The following is a 26,521-nucleotide window of genomic DNA, read 5'->3' as shown; positions in this document are numbered from 1 at the left end:
AGAGAGAGAGAGAGAGAGAGAGAGAGAGAGAGAGAGAGAGAGAGAGAGAGAGAGAGAGACAGACACACAGACACACAGACACACAGACACACAGAGAAAGACAGACAGAGACAGGGAGATAGATGGAGAGGGGAGGGGAGGGGGTGGGGATTGGAAGAGAGGAGAGCAGAAGTTCATGGAAGGAGGAATGGTGGTCCCTAGCAGTGCGGTCCTGTGCTGGGCACTCTGTGAGCAGTCATGCAGGTGCTGTGTGTTGGACACCAGTTCCCGATTTGCATGGCAAGAGCTTTACTTGGCCTGGGTGTGCTCCTGTCTGTTGGGAAACTTGGACGGCCAGGTTAAGATGAGTGGGGAGCTGGAAGGGATATGAGGACCCTGGGTATTTCTCCAGAATCCTCTGTGGGTGTAGCTTCACCAGGGAAAGGAAACTTGGAACTCAAGCTTCTGTTGTTGTTTTGTTTCATCTGTAAAAACACCAAAGGTCTTCAAATCCAACCCGCAAGCCTTTCCCAGCACAGCTTCTGGATTTATCTGTTAACACAGGAACTCAGCCCAGGGCAGGTCAAATTCACACTAGCATCTGACCCTTCTGCCCTGTGGTCCTAGTTCTGAGTCTGAACAGAGGGACTGGACATGTCTCCAGTTTCCACTGACCTACAGAGACCTTCCTAGTAAGGGTGCTCCTCTGCTTAGGCCACACAGCCTTGGCTCAACATCCATGCCGCAGGCCAGTCTTAAGTTGGTCTCGACATTCAGGACCTGCTGGCCTGCTGGTGCGCTGGCCTGCTGGTGTGTGGGTCTCCTGCTGTGCCGTGTAGTCTGTGAGAAGAGAGCACCTTTGCCTTCTCTGCTCCATCTCGGCAGGCACGGCTCCAGTGCTCCTGCCCTCACAGAAGCCACAGCCAAGCTGCTGTGGTACTCTAGTCATGCCAGCTGCAGCCCATCCTTGTCTGGGACTGTGAGCTCCCAGTTAAGTCCTCCAGTCTGAGTCGGTTCCCCTCAGGAGACACCCCCACCTCTAAGCACTGGTGTCCACAATGCATTTGAGGAACATTGTGTCGTCTTTCACGTAGGCATACTTGGGTGACTGCAGCTTGCTGAGGGGCAAGAAGAGTGGGCAGCCGCTGGCCACGTTGGTCTCACTCTGTGGCCGCTGGAAGGAGGCCGAGCTCAGGTCAGGCCTGAAGGCATCAATGGCATGTTCACGGTTGTTCTGGTCAAGTAGCATAAAGGTGACCTGCAGGGGAGGGGCAGGTGGAGGGTCAGGCCTCAGGGCAGAGCTTTGGTTCTCATGGAAGCCCAGTATTTGGGCTCCACACCCACTGCTTGCGCTGTACCTCTGACCTTGGAGAGGAGGTACCATGTTCCACATGGAAAGGAGGCAGAGGTGGGACGTCACATCTGCACTAGGGAGAGGCCCATGGGGTGGAAGGAACATCTGGTACTGTGGCAGCTTCAGGGTTTGTCCTTCCACTGTCCCAAGCAGTGGGAATTGTGTGTGTGCGCGCGCGCGCGCGCGTGCGTGCGTGCGTGCGTGCGTGCGTGCGTGTGTGTGTGTGTGTGTGTGTGTGTGCACAAATCACCATCAAGTGTCTTCCTCAATTGCTCTCCATCTTACTACTACTACTACTATTTTATTCAGACTTGGAGATCACTGGTTAAGCTACAGCCGGCTGGATGGGAAGCCAGGGCTCCTCACAGCTCCTTCTTCCCAGTTCTGGGATGGCAGGTACCCACACCTGGATTTTGGTGTGGGTTCTGGGGAGCTGGATTCACCATGTAAGCCGTCTCCCTAGGCCCACAGCAGTGGGGGCTCTGATGCCATAGTTAAACTGGCTGCTGAGACTAGGGTGTACCGGACAAGATTGCAGGTCACAGGCACCTGCATGGTGATGTGTCAGCCTCTGCTAGGACCTCCTGCTGCCAGGCAGAGAAGCAAGAGCAGACTGGGGCGGGACTTCTGTCCAAGCCCTGGGACACCCACTGAGCTTCTGGTGTACCCAGAGCAGATCATGTACCTCCCTGAGAAGGGGATCCACATAACGCAAGCTCTGCCCTGGCACAAGCCACTGAATGTACCCCAGGAAGCACACCGCTTCTCATCACCTACTGAAGCTGCTCTTAAACTTGTTGGTACTAGAATTCCTGGGGAGGGCTTTAAAAATCGCGGTGCTTAGGTCTTTACCCTCCTCCAGAGTCTTCTGTTCCAGGCACTGCAGCTCCCCCCAGAGGGATGGGAGCCTTGGCCACTGGACTTGCACTCATTTTATAAAAGGAAATTGATTATAGTAAGCCCAGGAGACTTGCCCTGGCCTCAGGTTCATAGCTAAAGCCCGCACTAGGACCCAGGTGTCCATGCCCTCCCCAAACCCGTCTTCTCCTGGGCCCATACCTTGTTCCGGAATGGCCAGGGCAGCAGAGCGTCATACTCTCCTCTCATGATCACGATGAACAGGGACAGGTGGGTCTTCTTGCCTGAGCCGTCCCCGTTCAGGTACAACCGCAGACACAACTTGTAACCGTACTTGGCCGTGTAGAAAGCTGAAAGGTGAGGCCAGGGTCAGCACAGGGCAGCAGGCCAGTGCTGGGCTTTGCAGATGAGGAGATGGGGTGCCGTGGGGTTTGGGGCCAGCTCTCTTCTCTAGGGGAGTGTTGAGCTCTTGCTCTCGGAGATTGCCTCACCCAGGGAGGCACCTGGTCTTCTGACCACAGAGAAGGCGCCACACTCAATGGTTCTTGACTCAGCAGTAGGGTTGATCTGGCGTGTGTGGTTTTAACGCTCCCCTGGGGTGCCATGCTGCTTGCTTGCCCCACAGTTACACATGGGAGCTACCATTTTAACCAACCCTCAACTAACTAGCCTAGGAAGGGGAGGTGGCTGGGCATCATTTTATGTGCTGGGGCAGAATTAGGGTTAAGGCCCGGGTTTCCCAGATCTTGGCATTGATTTTCTCTGGTGTGAGAGGGCACTTTTTGGTTCTGCTATCAACCCTTGGGGATGGCTCCAAGAGGCAAGTCATCCCCGGTGACCTAGTACGCAGGCCCGTGTGGCTCTCTCCCTAATGGTACATCCTTGGGCAGAGCTCTGCACCCAGTTCTAAGCAGCCTCCTTGGCTTCAGTTTACTTGCCTATAAAATGAGGCTGTGAGGACAATCACTTGGCAAGCCTCTCAGATGTCACCTCCAGGAATGGCCTGGTTCTGGCAGATGGTGTGGCTTAAACAGACCCAGAGCTGCATAAATATTACATGTATGCCATCTATATGTACACACACACACACACACACACACACACACGCGCGCGCGCGCGCGAGCATTTTGTTACCAGTTAGTGAATAACAACAGCTACCAAGTCACTACTCTGTTAAGTCACTGTTCTCAGCAAGGGACCCAGAAACAAGGAAGAACCGCCCAATTCAGAGATGCCCACAGTCTTCCCCAGGGCCTGCCTGGTCCTCTGCCTCCTGCTGCAGCTCCCTGGCTGGAGAGTGACACCGTCTGAAGAGCGTGTGGTTCCAGGGAGGAGAGAGGGCGGCTGGTGTACTGGCAAGAGCCGTGGTTCAGAGCACAGCCTGTGTCTCCCTCAGGTCACCGGCAGAAGCCCAGCCTGACACAGCGTGACTGGGCTTGCTTCACGTCTCCCAGCCCCCTGGGGCCCGTCTCTCCTACCTGGAGAGAAGAGGCTGACAGTCCTGCCACACACTGACTCATGGCACCGCCTGGTGACATTGGTGATCTTCCACAGGAAGGTGCCATCGAAGGAGGCCTCCTCCATGAGTCGCAGGCTCTGCTCCAGTTTGCCCAGGACCTGATCTTTCTGGGCCAGGGTCTGCTGCAACTCCACCACCTGCAGGAAAGGCTGGTCAGCCAGAGTCATCAGCTTGGGGGACTGGTGGGGACAGTGGGGCACGGGGCCACATCACCTCAGAGAGGCTTTCCTGATGAAGTGTCACCCAGTGCCTGTGCCTGTCCCATGCTTGGGGTTCCTCTCTCTTCTTGCTCCCTGCCTGGTCAGTCATGCATCGGGAGCCCAGCTCACATATCCCGTCCTGTAAAGCCTCCAGCCACTGTCCTAACTGGCTAGTCTTCCTCACTGTGTCTCATAGCTCTTCCAGTGACTTCCTCCTCCTGTCCAGCTGTCTCCTCATGGTGGGCTCCTTTCCTGTCTATGTCCACACCTTGTGTGGTGCCCAGCTGCAGGAGTGGAGCCAGAAGTCTGATGGTGAGATGGGAACCCTCGCTGCCCTCAGGGACCCTACTTTACAACCGGGCCAAGGTGTAAATGGTATAAACCGAGCATCTTTCTGGCCATTTGAGCCCAGTGCCTGCCCCTGCTAATAGGTTTCCCCAAAGAAATCTGAAAGAGTAAACTTGAGTTGTGAGAGAGAAGGTGAATGTCTCAAACCTAATTGGCAGGGTGTGGTAGGGATGGAACTAAAGGCATGCCCAGCTAAGTGGGGACAGTGAAATAATGCTGCTGTTTTCAAAAAGTGACAGGAGCCTGGTGATTGGCTACATTAGGAAAAGTGTAATCTCTGGAATAGAGGGGGTGGACTGAGAGTCTGGGACTACACTCTGCATGTGGACTCCTGTAGAGACTGAAGCAGAGCATACGAGGACATCATGGCCCACCATGCTCTCAAGAGCAGGCGAGGGCACTGAAGGAAATAGTCTGTTGGGATGTGAGCATTGACTGTCTGCTCTGGAGAGCAGCCGTGGGGACGAAAAATCGGGTTGCTCTGTGGGCCCTGAAGGCCACAGCCAGGAACGATACATGGAAAACACAACTTTATGAAAGGAGGAACTTCGTAACAGTGAAATTGCCCAGCAATGGAATGAGTGGAGGGAGCCGGTGGAGGGAGAGTTCCAGGCCACTTCTAAACAGAAGACCTGAAACACTGGATAGCATGGCCTTGGCTTTTCCCCAAGCTGATACAGGGTCTCCCTAGTAGGTCCTGGGACACAGGGGAGATCTGGGCTAGGATGGAGGCAACTGCTCTGAGCAGGATGAATGACTAGAAGGCTGGATGGTACAGGGGCCCCTGAGCTGACGCCTAGAGCACACGCCCATCTCACTCACCCTCTGCTCCAAGCTCAGGATGTGCTCTCGGTCCAACTGGCTCTGGTGGATGGAGGCGGCCAGTGCCAGGTGGGAAGCCTCCACCTCCTTGTTGAGGACAGCAACGATGTTCTCAAACACACGCAGCTTCTCCTCCAGCTGAGCCAACTGCTTCTCCTTTAGGAGGTGCCACAGGGCCTGTTCATCCTGGCTCTCACAGCAAGGTGCCCGGTAGCAGTCTACCTCCAGGTCCCCAGTCACTTTCACAGCTGCCCGAAGCTGCAGCTCTGACAGGTTCCGCTCCAGCGCCATGGGTGTGGAGCCCAGATTGGAGCCTGGCAATGACTTCCGCTCCTTTAGGACTCCCAGAAGCAGGTGCAGATGGGAGGCCTGAGAGGAGGCCTCGTGCTCCTGCATGGATTGTGGGCTCCCCTGACGAGAAAGTGAGAGTCACTAGTGAAGAGCGAAGTGGAAGGAGACCCTGGGGACCAGCAAGGAGATGTGGCGTCAAAGGCCACCAAGCAGAGTCAGATCCATTATCTCAGCAAAGGGGAAGCGGCTGTCTGTATGGGGAAGAGCGGGGGTGGAGCCACATGTAGGAAGACAGTCCTTAGATACCCCCACACAGCTAGTGCATCCCAGTCTCTAGCGTGACCATCCTGTCCTGCCCTTGAGCATAGTGATGATTCAGGACCATGGAGAGGGGTGTGGGGACATGCACTTGAGTGATGCTACAAGGCTTAGGTGAGGCATTCAGAAGAACTTCCCGTAGTACAGTGACTTAATAGTTAGATTTGTTGCCTGGTAACTCATTAGTATGGGAAACACCAGAGGAGTAGCTTGGTGTTTTGGGAGGATTTGGAGAGGGAGAGACACCTGGGCTGAGACCGTGGACAGATTTGACATGCTGTCACTCACCTTGAAGGAACAGCCAGCACTTGCAAAGGGACACATGACTCCAGTCTCAGCCACCTCAGGGTGAACCTGGAAATGATAACTGTGTCACTGGATGCTGGGAGGCATCCCCGGGGCTCCCCCAAGGGCTCACTGAAAGAAACAGGAGCTGACACGGCCGGAACTGGACAGGCACACGACTCGGCCCCCCTGCTCCTTCTGCCTGGCTGACCCTGTCCCGCCTTTGGAGTCTTGACCCTTCTGTAATACAGAGAGAGGACCAGAGCCCTGCTGTCATTTGGAACAGCATGGTCCGTCCTGGAGCCAGCCTTCAGTTTTAGATGCTGAAAAGATACTTCACAGAAAGAGCTGCATGAAGGTGGAGTATGCTTGTAACCACACTGAAAGAACACTGCTCTCCATTTGTCAGGACAGCTGGGATAGAGTGACAGGGCCATCCCAGCAAGGACCTGGGCCACAAAAGCAAAATAGTATAGACACCTCAGAAATCTTACAAAAGTAATTTATTATTATTATTATTATTATTATTATTATTATTATTATTATCTTTAATACAGGGTCTCACTATGTAGCCCTGGCTGGCTTGGAACTTGCTATGTAGAACACTCTAGCCTTAAACTCACAGAAATCTTGCCACTGTCTCCCAAGTGCAGGGGTTAAAGGCAAGCACCATCACACCCAGCCAGCCGTGAACTTTTGGTCCTCCTGCCTCCCATGTCCTGAGTGCTGAGTATAAGCATATGTCACAAATCATGGTTTATGAGATACAGGGGACTGAACCCAGGGCCTTGTGTGTCACATAAGCATTCTACCACTGGGTTACATTCCCAGTCCTATGGAAGTATTTTGCAAAAGCCAAACCCTACTTAATTCATTTGCTTATAACTTATAATCGACCTACAGATGACCCACATATTCCACTCCCAGGAATTTATTCAATAGAAACAAAAACTCATGTCTACACAGAGATGTGTGGGAATACATACAGCAGCTTAATTTGCAGCAACCCTAACCTGGAAACCATCTGAGGACAGCCAGAAGGTGAATGGATCCCAAAGAGTGTCTTCTGCCTACAGAACCTACTCAGCCATCAAATGAGATTAATACTAACATCTGCTATAACATGGAGAGACCTTGAAGCCATTATGTTAAACAAAAGAAATCAGATGTTAAAACGAGCTGTCTCCCAAGTTCTGGGACTAGAGTCATGTGCCACCACACCCAACCAGCCTCCATTTCCTGAGTGCAGAGTATAAGCATGTGTCACAAATCTTGGTCTATGAGATACAGGGGACTGAAACCAGGGCCTTGTGTGTACACACATCTCTGTGTAGACATGAACTTCTGTTTCTGTTGAATTCCCAGGAGTGGAATATATGAGTCATCTGTAGGTCGACTATAAGTTGTAAGCAAGTGATTTAAGTTTGGCTTTTCATAAAATACTTCATAGAGTTGGGAATGTAGCCCAGTTGATGGTATGTACTCCAGGACATCCTTCATGAAGAAAGTTTATGGGAGGCAACATGGTCCCGACAGGCAGTAGACATCCTGCGTGTGCAGGGAATGACCAGCTCTTTGTGGGACAGAAGCGTTTGCCATCTTGGCAGTTGGGAGTTACCTGATTTTGTATATTAGCCAGGACTTTATCAAATTGTGCACTTAAAATGACATTTTTCTACATGTAAAATGATAGCTCAATTTTATGAGAACTTTTTTTGTTGTTTATTTGTTTTTTTGAGACAGGGTTTCTTTGTGCAGTTTTGGTGCCTGTCCTAGATCTCACTTTGTAGACCAGGCTGGCCTCAGACTCACAGAGATCCGCCTGGCTCTGCCTCCCAAGTGCTGGGATTAAAGGTGTGTGCCACCACCGCCTAGTGAACATTTTTTTTTTTTAAACAGAATAATCAAAGAGGATTGGGGTGAAAAGAGGGGAGGCTGGAGGGCTTCAGGGCTGAGCAGATACAAAGCCACAGGGGTCATTTTGGTTAGTCTGGGATGCAGAACCTATCCTACCAAAGGTTCACCCACCTGCCACACTGCCCTCTGCTACAAGGGACCGACTGCTCCCAATCAAGAATAGGAAACAGAGCTGGGCAGTGGTGGCGCACGCCTTTAATCCCAGCACTTGGGGGGCAGAGGCAGGCGGAGCTCTGTGAGTTCGAGGCCAGCCTGGTCTACAGAGCAAGTTCCAGGACAGGCACCAAAGCTACACAGAGAAACCCTGTCTCAAAAAACAAACAAACAAACAAACAACAACAATAACAACAAATAAAACACAGAGAGAATAGGAAACAGATGTTTGATGCGGACAGGCAAAGGGTGGCCCCAGCAGGGAGACACACTAACTAGCTTTGGGAATCTGCCTCAATATAGCCTCTCCAATAGGTTGCTATTGATGACATGTGGCTCAGGGACACTAGATGCCAGGTATTTCGGACCTAGGACCCTCTAGGGCCCTATGATTCCATGTTCATGGTTCCCATCCTTTTTGGCTTGAAGTTGACAGTCCCCAGAGGAATAAGGAGAAGAAAGTGGGACAGTTAACACAGAATTCGGGCATTGCCACACAGTGGGATGTATCCGTGGATAAGCAGGGCTTGTGGGCAGGATGATGAGGCATGCACAGGAGTTTACTGTGACTAGCCTTGAATGCTGAAAGATGGGCAGAGGTAACTTAAGAGGTCTTCTGAGGCCCTAGGGTCAACCAGCAGCCAGCTCTGGTCACCCATCATTCACTCTTTACTATACACTGGGATATGGGCTCCGAGAGGCATCCTGTGTGTATACACTGCTGCTGTCACTACTTCATGGTGTCACGGCCCTGGGAGAGTTACTTAGTTCTCCAGGTTTAGTTTCCCCATCTGCAAAATGAATAATACTAACCCATCTGATAGCTATTACAAGAACATGAGGTAATACACGTAAGTGCTCATATTGTTACCTCTCATAGCTGTGACAACCCTAAACGGTTTAACACAATACACACAATCTACCGCGAGGTTGCTGGCAGCAGCATGTTCCCCCGGAAGCTGCCTGCAGCCCCTGGCTTGTGGGTCCTCTCTCCATTGTCAAAGCCAACATCCCCTGCTGTCTCCTGTGGATGCTTGTCTCCTCACCAGGATCCTGTGCTTAGACTGTGCTCACCCAGGTAGTCTAGGGTACTCTCTCTACCTCACCTTCACACCTACAGAGTCTTTCCAGCTTGGTCATTCATGACTGCTCCTGCCAGGTCCATAAGTCATGTACAAAGCATTTGGGGGCTGGTTTTCCACTTGCAGTTGAAATGGAGACAATGCCACTCATCTAGGAGCACAAAGTTGGAGTTTGGCTTTGCCATATGATTTAGGTTCAGGTACCTGCACCTCTTTTGCCTTGGGCCTTCATATATCACCTGTTAATAAATCAAGGGCACAACAGGATGCTGCTGGAGTGCCAAGATTATAGATGTAAACTGTCACATTTAGGAGTGTGAGGGTGGGGAGTCACACAGGATAGCACACTTCAGAGAGCACATGTCACATTTAGGATGTGAGGATGGGGAGTCACACTGGTTAGCACACTTCAGAGAGCACAGACACACAGAGACTGGGGAGAGAGGCAGGAGGGACATGATTCGTGTTTCCCACATCCCAGGACCCTGGGAACAGAAGACTGACTGGCCTTCCTTGCAAGACGCCTGCTTGAGCTCAGTACAAACAATGAAAGAAGTCACGGCGGCAGTCGGAACCCACGGCATGTGGAGGGGTCACTTTCCAGTCCTGTAGTTCTCCGTTTGAAAAGACGTAACCCCCAGCGCCAGAGCCTGCTACATGTACACACTGGAAGTTAGACCAGGCTGCTTAGACTCCTGCCATTTGGGGTTCTAGAAAAGGCCACGGCATTACCATGAGCCACAAACCAATCTTCCTGACTGGACCTCAGAGGGAAGAATGTGAGAGAAGCAGTTTCCTCCCCAGGGTCTCAGCAAACAGAATCAAACGATATTTCCCTCCCTGGGGTCTCAGCAAACAGAATCAAATGGTATTTTCTAGCTCCTGGTTTGTTTTGCTTGTGTGTGTGTGCATGCGTGTGTGTGTGTGTGTGTGTGTGTGTGTGTGTGTGTGTGTGTGTGTGTGTGTGTGTGCGCGCGCGCGCGCACACACACACGTATGCTTGCACCCAGGTGCACATGGAGAGCAGAAGAGGACATCAGTGCCCTGCACTATCACTCTCCACCTTGAGACGCAGTCCCTTGAGACAAGGTCTCTCACTGAACCTAGAGCTAGTCTGGTGGACAACAAGCCCCAACAATTCTCCTCTCTTCACCCCTCACATCGCTGGTGTTACAAGTGTGAATGGCCAAGCCCACCCCCTCCCCCTTTTAACAGGGATGCTGGGGATTTGAACATGGGTCCTCATGCTTACAAAGCAGGAACTCTGACCTGCCCAGCCCTTCCCCAGCCCCCAGCTCCTGCTTTGTCTCCTTCCTTACTGTCGATTGTCCAGGGAGGTCATTCCAGGCACGAATGGCCTCTCTGTGCCGTCATTGACCTCCCAATATTTGCTTGCTTTGCTGATGCTTCTGGGCCCTACGCAAGGAGATGGTGATTATTAAGGACTCAGGGCAGGACAGACTGATAGCGGCTGGCGTGGGGAGGGTTTGTGAGATGGGCACCTTGGGCTGAATTCAGCTGCTTTCCAGCCTGGCCTCCCTGCCCAGTGTCTGTCTCCTAGGTACCTCAGACATGCAGACAAAAGTTGGGAGTTACCACATGCAAAGGCCTGGCTCAGTATTAGTCACTTTCCTTATGTTAAAAGTCCCCTAAAGTTCCCACCAGGGCAGGATCAGAGGAGTAACTGCTGTGTGTAACTACCCTGTGGCCCATGCACATAGTGCTCTTAACCACCGAGCCAGCTCTCCAGCCCCCTACTTTTCTTAAGGCAGCAAATTTCAATCTGTGCTCTTGCTGAGCCCTGGAAGTCCCTCAAGTCTCTTAGAGGCTGGGACAGGAGAAAAAAAAGGGTCAATATTGTTTGATGTTGGGTCATAGGTGCCGCAGTAGAGAGAGAAGTTCACTAAGATGCCAAGCCTTCACTTTCTGAAGGAGCAGAGGGATTCAGCCTTCTTGAAAAAGACTGACACCCAGCTAGCTCACTTCAGCTCCTTTGCTCAAACACACCCAAGGTTAACAGGGGCTGGAAAGGTTCCCACTACCGGTCATCTTGCTCTTGCTGCCCATGGGAGCAGACAACCCACACGAATCTCTGTCCCTTTTGGTTATGGCAAGCCATAATCAGAAGTAAGAACTCCAGGTCTGCCAGGAGGGTCTTAGGGCCAAGGTCGGTGCAGCTGCAAGCTCTCAGGTAGCACCAAGTGCAGACTCTCCAGAGAAACACTTCTCCAAAGTTTAAACAGTCTAGAAACAATTTCTCAGACTCTACTGATGAATCCACACATAGCAAAGGCTTTGCTACAACATTTCTCTCAAAGCCAGACACAGGGCCTTACTATACAATTCACTTACAGCCGGACATGAAGGCTACAGGCCATCTAAGAGGACCCGGCGCCAGGCACTCCTTGCACCCAAACCTTCTGCTTGTATTGAGTGTTATCTTGATAAAGATGAAAACAAAACAAAACAAAAAAACTAAAGATTCTAGATGAAATGACATTTAAAGTGTATCTGGCCCATGTTACCTAACATTTATATGAGTGGTGTGTTTGAATTTTGCCAAGAGGGAAGAACAAACCAATCCTCGGAAAGCACAGAGCTCATTCCCTGTAGTGTACATGTAAGGTACAAAGGCCCGTGGGAAGGTGTCTATGTCTGCCTCTGTGCAGAAACTGGTCTGTTAGAGACAGCCAGACAGGGAGGCTCAGCAGTTCTTCCACGGAGATGAACTTGATTCTTATTCTTATTCTCTAAGGGCCCATTGGAGGGGGAGGCTGCTAAAAAATGGGAGGGAAGCCCTTCAATTAGCTCTGGGCAGGGTAGGAAGTCCCCACACTTTCTGAATGACAGGGACTGGTGCAAAGGAGGGAGGACGGGTGTGGAGCCCCTTCTGCATCTGGGCCAATGGCAGCTGTTGATCTGTGACTCAGATGTCATAGATCCTGGGAAGAACCTTCTAGAACCAACTTTGTGGCTTCATTTTACCAATGGAGAAACAGGGTCTGGAAACAGGTTTGCCTCCAGCCATGCACTGAGGGACATAAACCCATGCCTGCACACCAAGGTCTGGACCCATGGCCACTGTTCATTGCTGGGGGGTGCTTCGGCTGAGAGCAGCTTCATTTGTCTCACCATGGGGACAGAGAGGATGACCAAGCAGAGATCCTGGTCACTGAGGAGCTCTGGCATTTAAAGTCCCAGCATGTCTTCCTCATGCGTCATCCAAGAGGTCAGGTTTTACTGGGCTTCTGGACCCACACAAATTTTGTTTGGAATCTTAATTGTGAGATTAACATAAAGATCACTGTCCTTGTTCCATATCTGGTAAAAAGTTTACCCCAAATTCTATCCACCTTCATATCCCTTCACAAAACCCTACAGGAAGGACACTCACAGAGAAGACTGGCTCTCTCAATGGAGATAATTTAGCTTATAGCACTGAATACATTCCTATGTTTTTTTTCATTTCATTGTGAGTTAGTGGGACCTGAAAACCTCTGGGCTACACAGGTCCCCTACGAAGGTCCTTTCAGCTTGGTGGAGAGGGAAGGACCAGATTTCAAGGCTGTTGTGTAAACTTGGCCCCTTCCAAAGGTCCAAAGGTGTCTCTTACTCCCAGACACACCGAAGGAGGTGAGCTGAAAATGGCCTCTCTCTTTATTAGGAACTGGCTGAATTTCTCAAGTAAGCGGCTGGGGAGGATATTTTGGGGTTTTGAAATTTCTGTTATAAGTGTTCAACTCTGCCACTGTAGGGAGAGAGCAGCCACAGAAAATATGTGGGCGTGAGGGTGGCTAGATACCAGCAGAACTTTGTTTATGGACATAGAGTTTGCATGTTATAGAGTCCTTATGAATTCCTGAATACAATTTCTTCCATCAATTAAAGACATATAAACCATTCCTATCCTGTGGGCTGTATATAAAACCAGGAGATGGGCTGGATTGGGTCCAGGAGCCAGTTTGTGGACCTCTGGTCTAGAAGGTGCTTCCAGTTCTAAATGGATCAGAGGCTGCCAGGTGGCTTAGGGCACTGTGCTGCCGTCACTGTGAGCGCCTGCCTCTGCCTTGCTCGGAAAGTGAATTCACTGTAGGCTCAAGACAAAGGACTAATGCATCTGCACCTGTCGGGGGCCACATGGGCACCCCCACTTTGCCTCTGCCTGGACAAGTCTCTCTGTCTCTGTCTCTCCCTCCCTCCCTCCTTCCTGCTCTCTGTAGAAGCCAAAGGACAACCTCAGGAGTGGTTTCTCAGGTGCCTGCCATCCACCATTCCTCCTCTTTCTTTTGGAGATGGGTCTCTGGGTAGTCGGGAGCTCACTCACTATGAAGGCTAGGCTAGCTGGCCATGCGCCCAGGGGTCCATGTGTCTCCTCCCCAGACTGGTATTGCATATATCACCACACACAGCTTTTATTACATGGGTTCCAGTGACCAAACTCAGGTCCCCACAGACTGAGCTGTCTCCTCAGTCCCCGGAGGTGGCCAGGCGGTCTCCCCTGTCAATGCTGACATACCTTCTCCTGAGTCAGAGGGCTCCCTGGACTCACAGGCTGCTGGCTGTCTGCTCTGCATTTAGGACAGATCCGATCTTCACCCTCTCTGGGGAAACATGAACAAGATTCTCAAATACGGCACCACACCTTGCTGGCACCTGCTATCGGCACTAGCCACCGTCCTGACACTCCAAAGCCCAGACCCTGCCTCTTGCAGTAACTCCACCATCCAGGGGCCCCACTGTCAAGGCTTCGAAGCGTCCACTGTTTTCCTGAAGCCCCACCTGCTGTGACCAGATGGTGGCTTTCCTCACCCATGTAGTGATTATGGATGTCTCACCGTAGAAATGCCCATCCGAGCATCTGGTTACAGGGTCTCTCCTGGAAGAATCATCCCACGCACTGACTTGCCAAAATTCTGAATCCCCATACTTCCAATCTCAAAGGTTTGGGCAAGAGGTTATGGGTATGGGACTCCATTTGTTCTTCTCAATGCCATGTATGTGGTTCTGGTCTCTTACTTTTTGGCCATGGCAGGTGACCATGGCCTATTAGGACAAGAGGAGGACTCAGGTCTATCTACCTGGAATGGGTGTCAGATCAGGACGGGGTGCAGTGTGGACAGCTGTGTCAGTGGTTCTAACAGTGAGTGCTGCTGACTCAGCCCATTTCTAGGTGAGGAAAACCAGGCCTCAGAGATGGGGCCTTGGATGGGCCATGGGAGGGCAAGGCAAACGCAGAGCAGGGCAGAGGCCCCTCAGGCTGGGACCCCGCACTTTCCTGTCAGCTTCTGCTCCCTCCTCTGCCAGGGTTTTCTGGGGGCAGAGGGAAAGGAGATGAACTCAGAGCAGTCAGTTGCGGCCTCCGCCCCCTCCTGGCCTTTCCACAGCCACAGCCTCCTGCAGCCTCTCCCCTTAGTCACCGAATTTGACCTTCTCATTTGACTGATTTGGTTTCCCCACATTCTTAAGCTGTAAGGTCCCAAAGGAAAGGTCGTGCCAGTGGCCCAGGGCCGTTTAGGAGTATCTTCACCAGGAAACTCCAGGAGGCAAGCCTTCATGTCTGGGGGTGTTGCAGTTCTCGTCTATACAGCAGGGTAGTGATTGTACTGACTTCCGCAGGCTGACCCGAGGACGCAGGGGTGGAACACTTGGCCCACAGCAACTGCTCAAGGCAGGGTGCTAATGCTGTAACATCTCCGTTATTTACATTTTAGGCATAAATATACACCCTGTTGCCCCCATTAGCTGGGTTTAATAAAACAAAATAGTGTTTTATTATAGTTTGGTATTTGCTAAAGGGGCCTGCATTCATTGTTGTAAGAAGTTTGGGGACTATTATTGATGGAACCTTGTCACAATTTTGTGAGGCAGAAGGAAACTCCACAGGTAAGAAGTCAGGGCTCGAGACTCCTGAGGCTCAGGCCAGGCTACCCAGTGGGGAGTGGCCCAGCATAGCTTCAAGTTCTACCTCAATAATGACGGATGCACAGACAGCTTTCTGTGGCTAATGAGCCATCCGCCCCCAGCCCGGGCGCTGTTCGGAAGAAAGGACTGGAAAGAGAGGCCTAGAGAGGTGAAGTTGCCTGCTAAGGGTCAGCAGTTCTCTCAGGTCCCCCTCCCATCAGCAGTCCCTTCCTGGCAATCCTTCCACCGGCCCTAGGCTCTTTGGCCCCTCACCTCAGCTTCTCAGAGAGACAGGCAGTGCAGCGGAGAACCCTGGGCTCTGATTGGTCCTGGCAGGCAGCAGGTGGACAACCAAATGGAAACTCATTTTCATCAGGGGCTGGGCGGGGGCCGCTGGCTGAGCTGGAGGCCATCTTGAGGGTCTGTCAAGTAGAGCCGAGGACCAGCTTTGTGGAGCCTGTGGAGAGAGGTGGGTTCTAGCCTGGGCCACACTTTCTGTGACTTTATCTTCTCCTCTCTGGCTGTGGGGTACAACGTCACAGCTGAGTCACAGCAGGGATGGAGTAGGAATTACCCTTTGTGGTTAGAAAAATCCCCTGGACAGAGACTGAAAACTTTTAGGAGTGTCCAGACATTTTTCAAAGTGAGAAAGCAAGAGACAGTCATAGGAAGAGAGCAATGCTCTCCGGAGTCACGGTTCCCCTGCCTGAGAACCACAGGCTGCTGCCGGCTTCCTCTATCTCCTCCCCAGGCACTTTGGTGGAGAGTCCACGGTTGGCCACTTGTCTTGCCCCCTCTGAGCCATGTAGAATTCTCTGGAACAGTGGGGCTCAGCTTTCTGATGAAAACTCCAAGAGTCCTGAAATCAGGTCCAAAATTTGAGTTCTGAGTCCTCCAGGGTGTCTGGGTGGCCTTTAAATGACGCTTTCTCCCACTGTCACTCGGTTACCCCATCCTGAGAAAACGGATTGGGACAATGGTCTAGGGCTTATGACTGGGGACCCTGTGACTAAGGCAACCAAAGGTGGCAGGAAGGCCTCTGGGGGCCCCGCCCTCCCATGGTGTTGTGCACCAGTCGTGGTTGTGACAAACAACAGGACCCTCCCCTCCCTTGAGGTTCAAGGCGTTGGCACTGAGACTCTGCAGAGCTGCTTCCTAAGCCCCACTCAGGAAGTCATAGGTGCTGTGTAACTGGTCAGGAGCCACCACTTCCCTGTCGGGAAGGAAGGCCAGGTTCACGTGGATTTGCTGTCAGTCGCCAAGCAGACTGAGAGCAAATCCACATGTGCAGATCCAGATGTGCGTGAAGGGTGAACACGGAAAAACACAGCTCTGGCCAGCCATTGTGTGCTGGGCAGACTTTTCCCTCTAATCCTTACAATTCTTTCTGTAGCCATGCACAGCTGTAAAGCAAGGCCTGAGGCTCAGAGACACACAGCCTGAGGTTGAGCATTGGGATCTGAACCATGTTCTGTTCTACCGTGAATGAGGTAAGAACAGGCAGCATGGTGAAGTCTCCGAGTCTGGGGTGTTGGTTAGAGCATCCAGCTTGTCTCAGACTCTCAAATGACAAAGATGGCCTCCGTACACCTTTCTACCCAGCTGCACTGCGTTAGGGTGTGTAGATGTACATGCTGCCTTCAGACCACAGGCTCTGAGCTCAGGCAGCTCTGAAGGGCTTCTGGGTCTACCACATACATGGTCTTTTAATATTTATTTATTTATTTATTTTGAGACAGGGTCTCACTACACTGTGGCCCAGGCTGGCCTTACACTCACAGAGATCTGCCTGCCTCTCCCTCCCAAGTGCTGGGAGTAAAGGTGTGCGCCACCATGTGCCAACATGCACCACTATGCCCGACTCGCCACACCCAACTCACCACACAGCCTGAAATGTGTCTGTGTCTCAGTTCTGCATCTGCGAAATGGGGGATGAAAGCATATATTTTACCCAATTGCCAAGATGACCAAATGAGATGGTGGGTGTTCTAGTTTTATTTCTCTTGCTGTGATAAACACCCTGGCATAAAGCAACATGAGAGAAATTTATTTGGCTTACAATCCCAGGTTAAAGTCTGTCATTGGGGGGAAGTCAAGGCAAGACTCTAAACAGCCAGTCAGCTCACATCCACAGTCAGGGACAGAGGAAAACAAGAGCATGGATGCTTGCTCCTTCACAGTGATCAGCTCACCTCTCCACTCACACAGCCCAGAACCTCCTGTTTAGGGAATGGTGTCACCCACAAGGGGCTGGGTGTTCCTGTATCAATTGACGTAATTATGACAATCTCCCACTGCATGCCTGCAGGTCAGAACAGCGTAGACAGTCTCTCATTGAGACTTCCCAGGTCATGTCAAGTTGACAGTTATAGCTAACCATCAAGCCGGGGAAAGTGTGTCAGGGGTTGTGGCATAAGTGACATGCTCCCAAAACTTCGGTGCTTTACTCGGGCGATGACCACACCCTCCTTGTTCCTCACTATAAGGAAAGGGATTTAAAATGGCAAATTACACATACACAGTGGTTTTGCATCTCTCAACTTCCTTGAGCCTCCCAGATGGGCAGAGAGGTTTAGATTCTGTGTTCAGTGGTTCTCTACCTTCCTAATGCTTCGACCCTTTAATACAGCTCCTCATGTTGTGGCGACCCCAGCCATAAATTATTTTTGTTGCTACTGCATAACTGTAATTTTGCTACTGTTATGAATTATACTGTAGATATTTGAGATGCAGGATATCTGTATTCGACCCTCACAGGGGTCATGGCTCATAGGTTGAAAACTACTGCTCTAGATAAATTCAACTGTCCACTATCCCCAGGATGGTACCAGAACATCTAGTGGCCGTTGGCAAAAAGGTTACTACATCCTATAGACTTCCATTTTCAACTGATCCCCGCTCAGCCTACTCAGCTAATGACTTTGGGCTTACTTTCCCACTCTCAGAAAGGCATTCCCTTAACTGCTCAGCCCGAGCAACAACCCCCTGCACCTCCACATGTCCCCTTCTTCTCCTGTTGGGACACAAGGGAGGCACCGGATCTTGTTGTTCCATCTAGCTTCTGGGCACCTTTCTCTTGTCCTATCCCCCACCCCTTCACGGATTCCCCATCTACCAGCCCCTTCCCACCAGCATCAAAACACCCCTAACAGCCTGTGAGTAAGATGACCGGCGATGCTGTTGAGTGCTGTGTGTTAGGCGGTTTGTTTTTCTTTGTACTGGGATCAAATCCAAGTTCTCGCTTACTGAGCCACATCTCCAGCCTTGTTTTAAGTACTTTTACAAATATCTCATCAACATTTCCCTCCAATCTTTGGAGGCCCCCTACTTTATAGTAGAGGGACCCAAGGTAGAGATAAGTTGAGTGTCTTTCTCAAGACCTCACAGTTAGTGAGCCGGGAAGGACTGAGCACAGACCTGCTCTTTTTGAGACAGGGTTTCTCTGTGTAGCTTTGGAGCCTTTCCTGGAACTCACTCTGTAGCCCAGGCTGGCCTCAAACTCACAGAGATCCACCTGCCTCTGCCTCCCCAGTGCTGGGATTATAGGCGTGGGCCACCACTTTCCGGCTTCAGACCTGCTATTTAAAATGAGCATGGTCCTTATCCCCAAATTCCTTTTCCATATCTACTCTTTCTTCACTCCACAGTGAAAATTTTAAAGAGGAATTGTCCACACAGCTGCTGACACTTCAGGGAACCTACTCAACACTGTTACAGGCTTGCTCACTGTCAAATGCTCTGGCCTTTCCTCGTTTCTGTCCTATTGGAAGCAACCAGAGGGCTCTGGTCCTTCTTTCATGCCAGCACCTTCCTTCTGTCATTCAGACACCCTTCAGAGTTGATACTTGCACCGCGGTGGTTCTTCATGGGTCTCTTTCACCTCTTTCCCACCACCACTTCCTTTGGTCCCATCTCCAGCGCTCCCAGTAAGGGGAATCTCTATGCTCTGAGTAGCGGTGTGCCAGCCTCCTTCTGGTCTTTGGGGGCACACTTGGGCCACACCCACTTCCCCCGGAACGTCTCGGTGACAGTGCCCAGATTGGGATCCCATGGCGCACCTACCGCTCACATTCCAGGCATGCTGTCGGGCCGCCTGCCTGTGGCCCCTTGCCCTCCCGACTCCCCTTCCTTCAGCAGGTGACACAGGATGCGATCAGAGCTGAGGGCAGAGGTGCAGTGACAGTTTCGGGACCATGGCACCGCTCGGGAAGGGCAAGGGGCCTAGGACCTTGGTGGGTTCTGCAGTGCGAACCCGCGTCCCGTCCGATGCTCGCACTTGGGGTTCTGCGGGTGCTGGGCAACCAACCTGCAAGCCGCTGCCTTCTTTCATTCAGAGGGCGGAGCGTCCTCGGTGCTAAGAACCAGGGAAGCAGCAGGTCCTGGGCGATTGGAGCTGGGCTGGGCTGGTTCCTGGGGCTGGCCGAGGGCGGGGCGAGCGCTCCTCCCATGAGGAAACTGAGACCCAGATTGCATCTGTTGGGTTCGCGGTGCTAGCTGACTCCCTCAGTGACAGCACATGTGAGGTATTCAGTACAATGCAGGGACACACATGCAGCGTTGAGCTCCAGTCTGAGATCCCGCCGGGCACGAGAGGAAAAGCAGCAAGTCTGAACCTTAACCACAGTGGGTTCTTGCAAAGAGCCCAGCACCCTGCAGGCTCGGCCGAACTGTGGATGGTGCAGACAGCAGTGAGATGGTGCAACTCTGCTCTCAGCACTGTGTGCTAACAAAACTGCGTGCAGCAGGGAAGTGGATGTGCTTGTAAAGCTAAATGCGCACACACACACACACACACTCACAGCATTTTACACACACATACATATATACACAACACACACACACATGCACACAAGCACACAGCTTCCCTAATGCTGATATTACCAGCATGAGTCACCTTGCTGGGGTTTGTTCTGGACGCTTGTCTAGCCCCCACCAGGGCAGGCCCACTCTGGCTCAGGTTCTAGCAGTCAGGTGATGCTGCAGGACTGGGCTGAGCATCTGGCTGGCCTTCGGAATAAAGACTCTTGGGTTTTAACTTGGAAAGGGGAACATTTGCCTGAAGACAAGTATTGTGTCTCAGGACCCCTTCTCCCCCAAACACAAACTCCGTGATCTGTGTAAGTCAGAGGCGGTCTCTGAGGGCTTTCTGTTCTTCTTTTATATTATCCATCTGTCTGTCTATCTATCTGTCTATCTATCTATCTATCTATCTATCTATCTATCTATCTATCTATCTACAGGGTCTTGCTATATAGTTCAGGCTGGTTTAGAATTGGTGACCCTCTTGCCTCTGTTTCTCAAGTGCTGGGATCACAGGCCTAGCTTGGCCTTTCGATTCTAATAGTAAAGGGTTCTACGAGCTCCCTGCGTTCCTGATATTAAAAGACCAGTTCTCAAGTGTACTTGGTGAAATGACATTTCTCAAGGCCCTGGGCCCTGTAAGAGCCACTCTCTAGCCTCACCTCTCTCCCACCCCCTCTTCCTCTCTGCCTCAGGGTAAAGAGAAAAAAGCAGGCAGTCTGACCTCACACTTCGTGTGCCACATCCTGTTTTCAGATTAATGAGTTCATATGCTGGAAATTTACCAAGGGAAATAGTTTAATTTTGGAAAGTACCAAAAACTCATCTGTAGTCACCCGCTTAATTTTGGGGGCTCTTGAAATAGAGGGGGCATCACCGGAGGATCACTAAGTACAGCCAGGGAACAGAAATTGAAAGCCAAACCTGGAGATACTTCTGCTTCAGAAAGAAAATAAACCTTTTGAAGACCACCCACCTCTGCTCAGGGCACTTGCTTTATTTTTCTAAGAAATTTCAAAAGAGAAATCATCTCCCCGGCCAAGGCCTCAGATCTGTGGCCTCTGGCTGGGGCTGTGATGGGGGATCAAGGAAGCAGACTCAGGCTGGGGGGTGTGGCTTAGCTGATGGGGTGTGTTTGCTCAGTAGGCAGGAGGACTTGGGTCGCTCTCCAGCACCACGGGTGGCATGGTGGCAAAAACCTGTAATCCTAGCACCCAGAAGGTGGGTGAAGGGGATCCAGAGTTCAAGGTTATCCACGATTATATAGAGAAGCACTGATTATGTGTGCCTCCAGCCATTTTCTTCCCTCCCACACCTCTTCCTTCGGATCTCAGAGGCATGGACCACAAAGGTTTCAGGGTCCGTTCTCCAGCAGTCAGACCTTTGACATGAAGGGGACTGCCTGGCTCCACAGTCTGTGGCACCCGCGGAGCAGTTAAGGACTGGATGGCAAGGGGGGTTCTGGGTAATTAGCAGGGTGTGAGTCACTGTGCATTGGAGAGCATAGGACACAGATGAATACCCTAGAGCTTTTTCCAAGTATCTGACCTATTAGAGTAAGATGCATGGCCTAACTCTAGGGTGCAGAGCAGGAAACTGGTGAAAGCTGAGGAGGTCCTGGCCACTTGTGTTGCCATTCCCCACCCCGCCCAGCTCCGTACAGATGCTGCACAATGAGCACTGAGCCGGCAGCTAAGGAGTCTTCTGTTTTGTTTTATGTTTCTCAGTCACACAGTAGTTTTCTGCGAAAGGACGCATAAATGAAATGTAGCAATGCAAGACATAATAGTTTATAGAAGTTTTTGGTGTCCTCTGTATATTCGTGTGCAGGTGCATGTGTGGGTGGAGGTCAGAGGTCAGCTTTGGAGTTCATCCCCCAGGAGCTGTCCGTCTTGTTTTATAGAGACAGGATCTCTCACTGGAACCTGGGGCTTGCAGGTTAAGCTAGGTTGGTTGTGATCAAGCTCCAGCAATCCTTCTCTCCAACTCTAGCTCTAGAATACAAGTGCATAGCACCATGCTGAGTGTTTGTATGGCTTCAGGGGATTAGATTTAGGTTCTCAAGTCTGTGTGGCAAGCACTTTACTGACTGAACTAGTTTATAGAACTTGTTTTTGTTTTTTGAGACAGGGTTTCTCTGTGTAGCCCTGGCTGATCTTGGAACTGTAGACCAGGCTGGCCTTGAATTCAGAGGCCTGCCTGCCTCTGCCTCCGCAGTGCTGGGATTAAAGGCGTGGGCCACCACCGCCCAGCTAGAATTTTTTTTTAAGGCAGAAGATGACCTTAGTGTTGTAGAATGTTGTTTTAACTAAGCAAGGATGTGTTACACTTGTTTGTGCTATAGAATGTCACTTAAACTGTGTAAAGGTGTGTTTCCTTTGTTTGTGCTGCATGTGTTTAACTATGTAAAGATGTGTTGCATTTGTTTCACCTTGCCTGCCTAAGGCACCTGATTGGTTTAACAAAAAGCTGAATGGCCAATAGCTAGGCAGGAGAAAGGACAGCTAGGGCTTCCAGGAAGAGAGTAAATAAGAGGAGAAATCTAGGCCAAGAAGAACAAGGAGTGAGAGAAGGAGGAGAGTGAGGGAGAACCAGGGAGACTCCCCGGGCAAGAAGCCAGGCAGCCGCCAGCCAGCAGACAGGAGAAACAGTGAAAGCGAGCTATACAGAGGAAGTTATAAGCCCTGAGGCAAAAGGTAGACAAGGAGACACAGGTTAATTTAAGTTAAAAGAGCTAGCCAGAAACAAGCCTAATCTAGGCTGTGCATTCAAAACTAATAATAAGTCTCTGCATCATGATTTGGGAGCTGGTTGGTGGCCTAAAAGAAAAAACCTGGTACACCTTAGAAACCATAACACACTGAATTTTTCAAACTTTGTATTGTCTACAAGGTCTTGTTTTCATATACCCTCAAAAGGGGCCCAAATACACAAAGCCGATGAGAGACTCTTAAGGCAGGACAGGTGGCCAGGAGCCTGTCAGCGGGCTGCTCCCTTTGTCCCCTCTGAAACTCAATCTGAAAATAGTGCACAGAATCAGAGGTTCTCAGGTGAGCTGTGGGAAGGGCTTCTCCATGGCTCCCTGCCTCTGCTGCCCGGTCAGCCTGCCCCTCCCCGACAAGTGCACCTTCACATGTGTCCTAGAGCGCATGATGGAGCTGCCACAGAATCACCGGCGTCACCAGCCTTCCACCCCAGCCTGGCACGCTGGGATCTGTGGGTGTGCTAAAAGCAATGAGCGGCTCCTTTAGTTCAGTCATGGCTCTGAATGCATCACATCCATTTCTCTGTGTAGTCTATAATACTACAGAAAGTTGGGGAGCAAATGAGTTTTTCTTTCCCAGGTGAGAAAACTGAGCCCCAGGATAAATAGACTCAAGTCAAACAGCCAGTGATTGGCAGCTTGGGAAGGGTCAGCATTCACTTCTAGATATTTCGATGTGAACCCAGACAAAGCTGGGATCAACCCTGGCATTGTTCCTCTGAACCTCAGTTTCCTTGCTTGTCACCTGGCAAAGTTACAGGATGGAGACTATACTTCCAACAGTGCTTCACGTGCTGACGTCACGGGGTGGGGGCAGGCAGTTGGGAACTGTGGGGCCACCTGACTCCATATCCCTAGCACATTAGCCTGTTCTTCAGCTTCTTAACTCTTGATGCTTCCTTATCAAGCTGCTGACCTTGAATCATTAACTCACCTTTCCACGTTACAGAACTGTTCTGAGAGTCCAACACTGGGGAAGACACAGCTTCATTGGGTCAAAGGTAAAGGTCACACAGACAAGGTCCTGGTGCCCTGGTGGCTGCCTCCCAGAACAGGACAATGTGGAGGAGGAAGTGGATGAATCCACTGTGCCAAACGCAGCCATCCGACACGGTCCTGCTTGTCCACCCCTCCTAAAATGTAGAACCAGAGTGGACCTCATTGCCTGTACTGGGCAGAGTCAAAGACCCCTCAGTGCCCTCCTCCCCCTCACTGACGAGGCTTGTGCTCAGAAAAGACGCTTACAGACACTTCCTGTCACTGCCAGCGCAATCTCTGCTGACTTCTGACTCACGATCGAGCAGATGAGTGCGGGCCACCAGCAACAGCAGGTTAGGAGAGCAAGTGCTGGGTCCTGCGGTGCAGAGGCGCATCTCAGGCGTTCACACACAGCGGCTGTCCACAGCAGAGAAACACCGCAACGAGCTCAGAAAAACTAGACAGACTATTGCAGATTGTGTGTGCGTTTTTGTTTAAGTGATAGTTTTAAAATGTCCTCCTTGTTCTTGTTATACACAACTGGAATTAAAACACTCCCTCTTTATAGATTTCCTCCTTTTCTGCTTCAGCAGCATGTCTGAGCACACCAAATTATAAGAAACGAGGTTGATGGGTGCATGGAGTTAAGTCTCGAGGGGGGGCGGCTGCCATTGCCTATAGTGTTGTTTCCCAGTTTACCCGTGTGTGACCCCTGTGCGCCTATCTTCCCTCAGGGAGCACTAGTAAGACTCCTCGTAAAACATTCACTTCCGGGCCAGTGGGATGGCTCCAGGGCAAAGGCTTGCCACCAAGCCTGACAAGCTGAGTTTGATCCCTGGGGCCTACATGGCGGAAAACAGATCAGCCTGAACAGAAATGTGTCACCTGGCCTTCACATTTGCCACTGTGGAGTGTGTGTGTGCATGCATGAGTGTGTATGTGTGTGTGTGTGCATGCACAGGCAAAAGTGAATAAATGTTTTACTTCAGGAAACAACAGTTAAGGAGGATGTAATCATCATCAGAAAACATTAAGTTTGTCTTTGACCTTGCCCTTTGGGTATTGTAAAGTTATAAATAATGTTCTAGTAAAACACTCTTAAAAAAAAAAAAAAAAGCCTGGGTTTGTCGGAGGAAGACTCTGTGTGGTGATTTCCCTATCTTGGCAGACCAGACTCCAAGCTTAAAAATGCCCAAGCACTCCGGAAGTCCTCTGCGTTCTAAGCACTGGCTCCCTGGGATTTTTCCAGATGGCTGTTGAGGGGACACTGAAGGCCATGTGGATGTCATAAAAGGGCCAATGGCGCTCAGGAGCAGATGGCAAAGGTCCAGGAGAAGAGCTTGACAGGTAAGGACAGGCCTGAGATGCCCACATGGGAAGGCCGCAACCCTAGCCCACTTCTCTGTGCCTTCTCTGGTCACCAGGTACCCTGTTCTATGAGTCTGTTTGCTGCGTGCCAATCCGTTCTTTCATGGGCTGGGAATTCAAAGCTCTCCTCATGGGTGGGAAGGGAGCAGGGCCCTGATTACTGCTCCACACTCACTGCAGGTGTGTCTCTCCTGGCTATGGGCTAGTGCAGAAGAAAGGGCACACACTGTAAACCAACTCAAGGTGGCGTCCGGTGGGAGAGCGATGCAGCCTGATGGTCCCAGGGGAAGCAGAACAAGTTGTATCAGGAATCAGGGTTCTTTAGAGCAGTGATTCCCAGCCTGTGGGATGCAATCCCCTTGGGAGTCACCTAAGACCATTGGAAAACACACATTCACATTATAATTCATAACAGTAGCAAAATTACCGTTATGAAGTGGCAATAAAAATAATTTTATGGTTGGGGTCACCACAACATGAGGAACTGTATTAAAGGGTCACAGCTTTAGAAGGGTTGAGAACCACTGCTCTAGAGGAACAGAACTGATAGCATGAATCTATATATAGAGAAAGGGGATTTATTAAAATGGCTTATAGGCTGTGGTCCAGCTAGCACAACAAAGCCTGTCTACCAATGGGAAGTCCAAGAATTCAGTGGTTGTTTAGTCCACGAGGCTGGGTGTCTAAGCTGGTCTTCAGTATACGCCGGAAATCCTGAAGAAGCAGGCTCTAGTGTAAGTGAAGAAATGGACTTTCTAGCAAGGGCAAGAGCAAGCAGAGAGACAGACAGACAGAGAGAAAGGGGAGGGGAAGGGGGATCTCTCCTTCTTCCATGTCCTTTACATAGGCTGCCATTAGAAGTGTGGCCCAGGTTAAAGGTGGGTCTTCCAACCTCAAATGAGCTTATTAACTAAAAATCCCCCACTGGTGTGCCTGGTGACTGAGTGTTTTAGTTAACACTAGATCCAGTCTATTAAGAATCACACACGGTGTGAGGAGGAATGTTTCTCAAACCCGCAGGAATGGGGGGAAACTCTCCCATCCTTGTATCGTACATCTCCCCCAAGAGTGGGAGAAGTTTCTCACCATATCCTTCATTATCCACACCCTGCTGCTGGGGAAGGGGTGCAACCCACCCGTTTAGGGGTTTGCTCTCCATATTTGGGCTTGCAGTGGTACCAGGAACCATGGTAAGAAAATGCTGGAAGGTTCTACTAAAGGCCCAGCTTTTTTCAACTATGGCCTTCAATACCTTTTTTTTCTTTTGAGCGAAGCTATGTGCAAACCTTCCTCTGATGGATAGATACCTCTCACAGCTCAAGCTAGGTGAATTCCCAGCACAAGCCAAGACTTGGGAACAGGGAAGCAGGCTGGAGTGAAAGGATGAGGACCAGGGCAGCAGCCTTTGCTCTTCAAAGAATCCGAAACCGGGGGCCAATCGACCTGTGAAAGTGAGGTTCCTGTTTGGCCAACCTTTCTGCCTTCTTTGCCTCACACAGGGGAAAGCAGAGCCCAGAGAGAAAGCTGAGCATGCACAGTCTGTCCAAGGGCCAGGTGCATCTTCTTCTGTCTTCTCTGCCTTTT

The 26,521-nt window shown here is 50.9% G+C and overlaps 1 protein-coding gene across 2 annotated transcripts; it reads right to left on the bottom strand.

Moving 5' to 3' along the window:
- Positions 1-442: 442 nt before the first annotated feature.
- On the bottom strand, positions 443-19,701 carry Traf1 (TNF receptor associated factor 1). 2 transcript variants are annotated; one of them, XM_028886048.2, is made up of 9 exons: positions 19,256-19,340; positions 19,090-19,133; positions 15,301-15,484; positions 13,643-13,727; positions 5,978-6,043; positions 5,081-5,491; positions 3,670-3,847; positions 2,393-2,541; positions 443-1,237 (listed from the first exon to the last, which is right to left on the bottom strand). In XM_028886048.2, the coding sequence occupies exons 3-9, from the start codon at positions 15,438-15,440 to the stop codon at positions 1,019-1,021; spliced, it is 1,248 nt and encodes a 415-aa protein (XP_028741881.1). In that variant the 5' UTR covers positions 15,441-15,484; positions 19,090-19,133; positions 19,256-19,340; the 3' UTR covers positions 443-1,018. The 2 variants fall into 2 exon arrangements, with proteins under 2 accessions (XP_028741881.1, XP_037060401.1); XM_037204506.1 differs by lacking the exon at positions 19,090-19,133 and having other exon boundaries at positions 19,334-19,701.
- Between the last annotated feature and the right edge of the window lie 6,820 nt (positions 19,702-26,521).

The sequence above is a fragment of the Peromyscus leucopus genome, chromosome 4 (genome assembly GCF_004664715.2).
Source record: "Peromyscus leucopus breed LL Stock chromosome 4, UCI_PerLeu_2.1, whole genome shotgun sequence".
In the NCBI taxonomy this organism is placed as follows: Eukaryota; Metazoa; Chordata; class Mammalia; order Rodentia; family Cricetidae; genus Peromyscus; species Peromyscus leucopus.
The sequence above is the reverse complement of the archived record's forward strand: the minus strand, read 5'-3'. Positions and strand labels throughout refer to the sequence as shown.